Source organism: Leptonychotes weddellii, chromosome 7 (assembly GCF_054177405.1).
Source record: "Leptonychotes weddellii isolate Sample4059 chromosome 7, ASM5417740v2, whole genome shotgun sequence".
Classification (NCBI taxonomy): domain Eukaryota; kingdom Metazoa; phylum Chordata; class Mammalia; order Carnivora; family Phocidae; genus Leptonychotes; species Leptonychotes weddellii.
In genome coordinates, this window is record NC_138375.1 from 117,794,313 (window position 1) to 117,803,904 (window position 9,592).

A 9,592-nucleotide genomic window follows, 5' to 3' on the forward strand; every position below is an offset into this window, starting at 1 on the left:
ATAATCCTGAAGCTCACAACGGAAAAGTCGAAAAAAGTCAGGTTACTTTTCGCTCCCTTATATTAAAATGCAAGATAACACAAGGTTAAAACTTCAAAGAGATGCCATTACTTTTCTCCCAGACTGATAAAAACATAAAAGTCTGTCAATACCATGTGTTCATGAGGATATGGAACAATGGTACACTCAAAATGCTGGTGGAAATGTAAACTGACAATACCAAATTAAACCAATTTGGTCTGGCATGGTAAAATTGACTGCCCTTAGACTTCAAAGCCACCGATTCCACTCCTACGTATATACCCTAAAGAAACTCAAGCATGTGTTCACTTGACAACACACTCACAGAAAGGCACAAGAGCATTACTGCTAACAACTCAGATTTTCAAAAGGACTACTATGGTGTAGTCATACAAGAAAATTTGCAAGAAAAATGAAGTTTAGCTACCTGGATGAATATGGACCAATCTTATAAAGTTAATATTGAATTAAAGAAGAAAACACAAAAGATTACAGAAACACAAAACAAAACACAAAAGATTACAGAAAACAGAAAGATTACAGAACTCCATTCATTTCAAGTTAGAACAGGTAAACTAAATTACACTGTTTAGGGATACATACATAAATGGTAAAATAATAAAACACAATAAGTAAGTGATTACTCTAAGAACCAGGATAGTGTTGCCTCCAAGTGTTGGAGCAGGGGTGTATTTGGAAAGCACATTAGGAGGCTTCTAGGGTGTTGGCAATGTCCCATTTCTTAATTTAGGTAATATTTTCTTCCTAATATTTTTGTTTCATAATTATTATATGTTTAGATGTAAAACAAACATTTAAATGATTAATTTTTGGTATAAGAATAATGTAGTTGTATTAAATAACAGTCATTTACAGGAATAAATACTGACATATTTATGGATAAAATTATATAATGCTTGGGACTGGTGTTCAAAATAATAAAGGAAAGGCAAAAGTGGCTGGAATGAGATGAACAAGATCACATAAGAAATGAAATTGTAAAGCTGAGAGATGGGTGCATGGAATTCATAACCTATTATCTACATTTAATACTGATTATTTTTGCTGTTGTTCTCCCCTCTTTGTTAAAGATGTATTTATTTGAGAGAGACAGTGCACGCAAGCAGGGGAGGGCCAGAGGGAGGAGATAAGTAGGCTCCCCGCTAGGTGGGGAGCCCGACATGGGGCTCAATCCCAGGACCCTGAGATCATGACCTGAACCAAAATCAAGAGTCAGAAGCTTAACAAAATAAGCCACCCATGCGCGCCCCACTGTCATCCCTTTTTAAGTAACTAAAGATGGCAGCAATCATCAATGGCTTGCTAAGAAATGGCTTCTTAACTTTGAGGAACAGAGTAAAAAACTCCAATCTAAACTGAACAAAGATCAATTTAAGAAAAGCATTAAGCAAAAATGTTTAACATTTACCAGCTTATAAAAGCACTGTAACCTCTGAAACTAAATGGCTTTCTACTACCTTCCCCCACTCATCCCCAAACTTGAACTCACATGAAATGCTAGGGACACTAACTAACCAGTGCTTCCTAATTGGTTAAGGGCAAAAACCTTCCACTCTACCCTCATGTCAAGAGCCTTTCTAATTTGTCTTTAAGCACATATACATAAATTCAGCTTTCTTCTCAGGATATTAAGTACACAGGGAATACAAACCACCACACCCCAAAGCAGCTGACTATGAGGAAATATGGTGGCCACTCCTGAGGCAGAGCATGCAGTTTCAGGGCATAAAACAGTCTCAGTAATTTCTAGGTTTAGTTTATAATGGAAACATTTCAACCAGTCCTCTGCAATACCTTTCTAAAAAGTAGGGATATTTTTCATTTCTCAACTGATAAGGATAATTTCCTTTTTATTAAGTAAATTCACCTATTAAGTGTTTTGAGTGTTTGGTTACATGATTTTACATGAAATTAAACAAATCAGGAGCATGTACATTTTTTGTTTTCAGAAAAAGGAATGAAAATAACATTTTTTTTTTTAAGATTTTACTTATTTATTTGACAGAGAGAGACACAGCTAGAGAGGGAACACAAGCAGGGGGAGTGGCAGAGGGAGAAGCAGGCCTCCCGCGGAGCAGGCAGCCCGACGCGGGGCTCGATCCCAGGACCCCGGGATCATGACCTGAGCCAAAGGTAGACGCTCAACGACTGAGCCACCCAGCCACCCTGAAAATAACATTTTTTTTTAAAGATTTTACTTATTTATTTGACAGAGAGACACACAGCGAGAGAGGGAACACAAGCAGGGGGAGTGGGAGAGGGAGAAGCAGGCCTCCCGCGGAGCAGGCAGCCCGACGCAGGGCTCGATCCCAGGACCCCGGGATCATGACCTGAGCCAAAGGTAGACGCTCAATGACTGAGCCACCCAGGCACCCTGAAAATAACATTTTTACCATGCTCATACCGCGTATGTGGCATATGGAATGAGCTTCATGAAAAGAGAGGCTCTAAACAAACGTGCCATCTGAGGTCATTAGAACACAGCATCTATGGAGAGGCACCCCACCAGAGCTCCTCTACTTTATATCAATCACCTGAAATCATACAGGTGCCCTCAGCTAGTTTCCTCTAGCGACTTTCCAAAGAATTGTTGGTTCATCCTCTCAGGCTGCAGTCAGGGCTTGGATGCTTGTCAGGATGTCTACAGTCTTCTTTCAATTCTTAAACATCTAGTGACGCATGCCATCCTCCTTCCAATTCCTCAACCATTTCCCCTGAGGAAACCTCAAACACTTGAAAACACGGACAAAGCTCTCTGTTTTGTTGCGGCCAGTCCAGCAGCAGCAGCATCATCACACACACACTATAGGTTAAAACTACATCAGAACAACAATAACAACAACAAAAATGGGAGAAAGAAAAGCCACAGAGGGAATAAACGGCCTTATTGCAGAACACTCTATAGGCTGATCAAGAATCCCTGGCTGAGTGTGCATTACGGAAGTAACTCACCGGCCCAGAGTAACAGTCTGGTCAGTCAGGGCTAACTCTCAGTCTGAGCTTAGAGTAACATTCAAACCACTGGAAAAAGAGTATGTTCTACTTGGTTTTTTGCTCAAAATCATTCAATGATTTCCCATTTCATAAAGAACAGATACCATAAAGTCTTCTCATGGCCTGAAAGGCCACCCATAAGCAGGCCCTTAGCAACTTCTCTGAACTTCTCTCCCAGCACTGTTCCCTGGGCTCACAGCCACCCGGCCTTCTCGGATGCTCCTCTCTCTCACACACAAACTGCACGTCCAGAGCCCTTGCACTGCACTCCCTAGTCTGACTAAATGCTCCTCTGAGTCTCCTGTGCCTTATTCCCTTACATCCTTGCTTAAGTATCACTTCACCAGAGAGGCCTTCCCTAGACACCCTTAACACCCCTATTTCTCCTTCTCCATCTTCATTCCCTGCTTTTCTTTTCCACAGAGCACTTATCATCACCTGACATCACATGCACTTATTTATTCACTAAGTTTCTCCTCCACTAGAGTGAAAGCCATGATGGCAGAAACAATGTCTGCTTGACTCACTGTCATTTCATCAGTACCTAGCTCACTGTAGAAACCCTGGAGCATCGGTATATGCACGAACATATGGTGACTGTGTGTGTATGTCTAACTAAAGTAACACATTTCAGAGACAAACAGCATTACAAAATACCACGAAATGAAAAGTGGGGGAAGGATGTAATTGATATTGTTTTTGAGGCTACATTATAAGTTTATTACCTTGATTGTGGTGATGGTAACACAAGCATGTACCTATGTCCAAATTCATCAGATTGTATACATTAATTATTTGTAGTTTTTGGTATACCAATTGTATTTTAATAAAAGTCCACCAGTACTCCAATGCACAATAAGTAGGTAAAGAATCACTACAAACCTATAAAGAGCTGACAGATCTTTTGTTTTAAAAAAAATTAAATTGCAAGGCAGCAACCACCCACTTTTAAATTTATAACTTGAGCTATAATTAGCAACAACAACTACAGCATTTATAAAATACAGTTAACTTGAAAAGTTTGGACTGCCAAGGCTCAAAAAAATTGGGACTCTATTATACTCTGTACTGTGCTGTGCTAAATTGAAGGAGTAGGAAGAAAAAGTATGATTCTTATGCCACTACACAGAAAAATGCATTCTGTTTTCTTCCCATATTGGGTTGTTTCTTCTTCATACGTGGAATGTGCAAGAGCAGGGGGCGGCAAAGAACGAGTGGGAGAGTTGGCGTGCAGCACTTTCATTTCAGTAAATATTTTAGAAGACTTTAGAGATGACCAAGCAGCTTTCAAAAAAGGCACTTCTGATACTGTCTCACAGAACTGCAAGGATCTGTTTTTGTAAACTGTAAACATACATAAAATTATTAGTGCACCCTTTAAATGTTTTTCTGATGCCAATAAGCAAGCTGTTCCTGTACCATAATAACCACATGGCCCTGTTAAGTTTTGTGTTATTTTTCTCAGCAGGCCAAAAAGAATAAAAAAATCACAGCCCATTGAATTCTTATGGGGTATTTCACACAAATTTATATTATTCAACAATAACACAATACTGGCATGTTATATGTATGCAAAAACCTCAAATTGTGAATCCTTTGTGCAGCAGAAAATGTATTTCTAAAGTCTCATATTTGTACTTCCAAGGCCTTCTGCTCCTGTTGTTTACACTCCTAATCTATGTTTTCCTATTTTAGCTATTGGTGACTATACCTACATCACATACTGCACCAGGACTCACTTTATTATATACATTACGAATACCGGCAATGAAAACATCAATCTTAAAAAATGCAGCAATATTGGGGTACCTGGGTGGCTCAGTTGGTTGAACATCTGACTCTTAGTTTTGGCTCAGGTCATGATCTCAGGGTTGTGAGATGGAGCCCTGTGTTGGGCTCCATGCTCAGTGGGGAGTCTGCTTGGGATTCTATCTCCCTTTCCCTCTGCCCCTCCCCCTGCGCACGCACGCTCTCTCTGTCTCACACACACACACACGCTCTCTCGCGTGCTTTCTCTAAAATAAATAAATAAATCTTAAAAAAAAAAAAAAAATACAATACTGACTTCTGGTTTCCAGTGTGGCACATAAGGAGTTTGTAGTTTCACTCCCAACCACACACAAGAAAAAAGCTGAACTAACTGAAAACCACCAACTCTTCTCAGATCCATTAGAGAACTGAGATCACAGAGAGAACCGCTGCTCCCAAAACCAGACAGATAAAGAAAATCACAACTCATCAGAGCAGAAACCCAAGATGAGAAACTTCCAGGTATCCAGGACCAGTGTAGGAAAATGTAAACTGTATCTGATGAATTAGTAGAAGAGGAACGTATAGGAGTTTGAGAGTTAAAAACCACAGGGGGGCCCAGTCTTAGTTTTACCTCCAAGAACTCCACCATGTTCTCAAGTGAAGATCAGAGTAACATCTCCTTATGCTTTGGCAAAGAAAAAGGAAAAATAGACATTTTTCAGTAAGGCTGGGTATTCTGTTCTTCTTAACAAAGCCACCCTTGGGACACCTAGGTGGCTCAGTCACTTAAGCGTCTGCCTTCAGCTCAGGTCACGATCCCATGGTCCTGGGATCGAGTCCCGCCTCGGGCTCCCGTCTGGACAGGGACCCTACTCCCTCTCCTGCCACTCACTCCCCCTGCTTGTGCTCTAACAAATAAATCTTTAAAAAACAAAACAAAAAAAGCCAACCCTCAAGACACACTCTTTTACCAGAGCTACTGGGCTGGGGTTTTACCATAAACTAACCAACTCCAGGGAAGGGAAATATCCAATCGCCAGCCAGCCTAGCCTTCCATATAGAGAAAGAGAAATACCCAATTCCAGTCCCTTCTCAGGTTTTTGCTTCAACCAGGGAGTTCAAAACAAAACACTAAAAAGCACCTCTGGGAGTAACAGCCCAGGGGCTTAGGCTCACTAGAAAACTGAAACCTAACCACAACAGCACATAATGCTTCTCCCCCCACACCTTATCAACACATCAATATGCTTCTATATAAGAGGAGAACTGAAAGGAGGAGACATCTCAGACCTTATTGAAGAAGTCTCCAAGTAAACCCAAAGAAAACAAGGCACAAAAACAAGGACACCAGCGGAAATTTTATCCTCTGACATCTACAGCTTCAGTAAACATGGCCCAACACTGAGACAGATAAACATAAAACCTCATGCTAAAGGCCTGTTTACCTTAGTTCCTTTACTGTTACCATATTTCTGACTTTTAACAAAATATTACAAGGCATACTAAAACAGTACGGCAATAGAATTTAAAAATTCCCTAATTTAAAAACTGGTGAAAATTTAATCCTTGGTAGTATCGTTGATAACAAATTACACACGATAACTTAAATGTACAGGTAAACACACATTCACTAAAGTATAAACTCATATTATGCTTTAATTAGAACCTTTCCCATTTCCTTTCTCCCTTTCTCACACATCACTGGCACTATTCAACATTATGCTGGAGATCTTAGTCAATGCGTAAGATACCAGGATAAGACATTCACTCATCAGAAAAAGACTAAAAAAAAAAAAAAAACAACCTGTCACCATACAAAGGTATTTTGAAAATATAAACTGTTCGGTAAGATGTCTGGTTAAAAGATTAGTGGATAAATAGTATTCATTTCCTATATACTAAAAAAATTTTATTAGGAAATGTAATTGAAGAACAGAATTTGATTCACAACAGTAAGAAAAAAACCCTAAAATATTTAGAACCAATCTAATAAGAAATGTGCATATTTTTATTGATGAAATTTTTAAGCTTTACTAAAAGAATATGAAAAGAACTATATAAATGAAAACATATGCCATGTTTCTCAAAGGGATTGTTCAGAATTTTGAAGACATCAAATCTCAATTACACTCTATGTACAATGCAATCGTAAACACCTATAAAAAATATGCATTATGAAATACTTCATCTAAAGAAAAAGGATAGAAAAATCTGATAAGGGACCACGGAACAACAAACCAGCTCACAAAACAAGACATTACCAATACAGTTGAAAAAACATCTATGAAAGAGATTTTCTCTATGATATAGCAAAAATTTACTTAGTAACTACAGCAATTAAAACAGTATGGTAGAGGCACAGGTATAAACACATGCACCAAAAAAATAAAAGACTTCAGGAATGGACCCTTCAATACAGGAAAACATGGCATACAGTAAAAGTGACATTCCAAATCACTAGTAAAAAGATTATTTAATAAACTGTAGGTAGCTGATTAGCATGGAAGAATAGACCCCTACCTCACACCACACAGAACAATCTTGCATATTTCATGGACCAAAGAGCCAAATGTAAAAAACAAAATTATAAAAGTTGTAAAAGGGGAAATGGCAAAGTAAGTAGCACAAGGATTCTGCATCCCACCACAACAAATGCATTGGCAGAATCTGTCTGATAGAACTATTTTAGAACTCTGGAGTCTGTTCAAGGTTTGCAACCTCCAGGGGAAGACTTAGAAGATAAACTACATTTAATTTCAGCTCTTACTACAGTAGCAGCTACCCATCCCCAACTCCTAGCTGTTTCCTAGAGCAGTTTACACACATCTTGTAGAGCCAGGATGGGCAAAAATGAACTCCTCCTTCAATTATCTGTGCTTCTCATCACCAAGGACAAAAGAGGTGGGCAGTCCTTGCACTTCCCCCTCTAGTTCAGTCACTTGTAGGGGATTTAAAAGCCAGCATCCTTTCTCCTCTCCCTCCAACCCTCTTCATTTTTCACTTTTTCCCCTTCTGGGAGCCAAACATGAAAGACTAGGACGTTCAAAACAAACACTGCATACTTGAGGAAAATTACAAAGTGACTGCACATGCCCAGGAAAAGGCTCAAAAAAGATCTGAGAAGACTTCAAGATTACACCTCATTCTTCCACTTATGTTCTTACAAATGTAAATGAAACAATATAAATTCACTTATTCAGCCAGCCAGCCAGTTAACCAACTGGCATGTAAAGCTACATGCTCCAAGATAATAGATTTGATCCTGAAAATACAAAGTAAATCTGGTCAGAGCCCCTAAAGAACTAAAAATGTGGTGGAGAGACTGTAGAAGTTATTTACCATAAAGAAGTTCTAGGCTATAATAGAAAAATAAAGTAATGAGCCAGTGGGAATACACATGAGGTAATGGCTAAGTCAGGAAAAAGCTGAAGATTATACAGAAGTGACATTTGATCTAGGCATCTTAAAAGATGAACAGAAAATTGACTTGGAGGGCAAGATTTGGGAAGAGGCAACAATATGAGTGCACAGGTTAGAAGGCACAAAAGTGGGGCATGCACCAAAAAGTTACCTAAGACCAATTACTATCTATAGAACTTTGAGCAAAAACTGTATCTATTCCAGTTGAACAATAAGGGTAATGGTATCTACCTCAGATGCTTGCTGAGAGGAAAAAGAAGGGGTAGGTCAAGAAGGATGTGAGCAGTCTGGCTGCCACATTCTTCTACCCACTGACTTTCAAGGCTGACTCCACTGTTTTTACCTCAAGTCGGGGTGTCAACCCCTCACTGTTCCTCTAGAAGCCATCTCCTTGGTAGAGGAGACAACCTCCTCAGCCATGTACAGTGGGCGGGTACAGTTCTTGACACTCAGTATTTACTCAAAAGAGTTTTTCTTTTTTTTTAACCAGATGTTCAGAGTTCCATGAACTACTTTCTGACACTCCTGAGATCTGCCCTGCAATTACTGCTAGGGTCCTGACTCCCAGCTTGAGAACCAGTGGTATGTTTAATAAGCACCCCACCCAATCTGTACACATATTACTTCATACTTACAGGCTGAGGCTGTTCTGCAATACAGCAGTTGAAACACAACCAGAATTCACTCATGCTTATAGTCCACGGTATAAATGAGCACCAATGAAGTTTTCAAATCTTGGCTCGGGAAGCTTCAAAAGCAAGCTCCTTGATATGCTGAATGTCCAATGATGCCAAAAAAAAAAAAAATTTTATTACTTCTCTGTGTTTTTGTTCCTGAAAGTCGAGTATCTACAGTCAATTTAATGAAGAAAGTCAATCTGTTTTCCTTTCTTTGCTTCTCGTTCTACAGAGACTCGTTTCTCAACCACCAGGAAGGTATAAAAATTGTTGTCTTGACTCAGGGCGTCTAACAGGTAATCTAAAAAGAAGAAAAATAGAAGAAAACAAGTTACTTATCCTTAGATGCTTTTATTTTTTTAAATCTGTGACAAAATTAAAATTATTTCCCCAAAAAGTAAGCATTGAAAAAAAATCAAAATTTTAATAAACTGATATTCAACAAAATTTTCTGAACACTTTGTCAGGTATCAGGAATATGGCAGTGAAATAAGAAATCCCTGCCTTCGGACTGTTGAGTCTCAGATCTGTACCTCTGAGACAAATAATGCAAGATATGTTAAGAAAAAAAAAGAAGAAGAAGGTAGCGGGAGGGGAGGAATGAAGCGGGGGAAATCGGAGGGGTGGACGAACCATGAGAGAAGATGGACTCTGAAAAACAAACTGAGGGTTCTAGAGGGGAGGGGGGTGGGAGGATGGGTTGGCCT

The 9,592-nt window shown here is 39.2% G+C and overlaps 1 protein-coding gene across 9 annotated transcripts in view; it reads right to left on the minus strand.

Annotated features, from left to right (window-relative positions):
- Nucleotides 1-9,592, minus strand: part of CDC42SE2 (CDC42 small effector 2) — a 163,300-nt gene that overhangs the window by 27,584 nt on the left and 126,124 nt on the right. For all 9 annotated transcript variants that reach the window (XM_081827120.1, XM_081827125.1, XM_081827126.1 and 6 more), the window contains one exon: nucleotides 8,844-9,186. In XM_081827120.1, coding sequence (XP_081683246.1) covers nucleotides 8,844-8,897 — 54 coding nt within the window. In that variant the 5' untranslated portion in view covers nucleotides 8,898-9,186. The remainder of the gene's footprint in view (nucleotides 1-8,843; nucleotides 9,187-9,592) is intronic.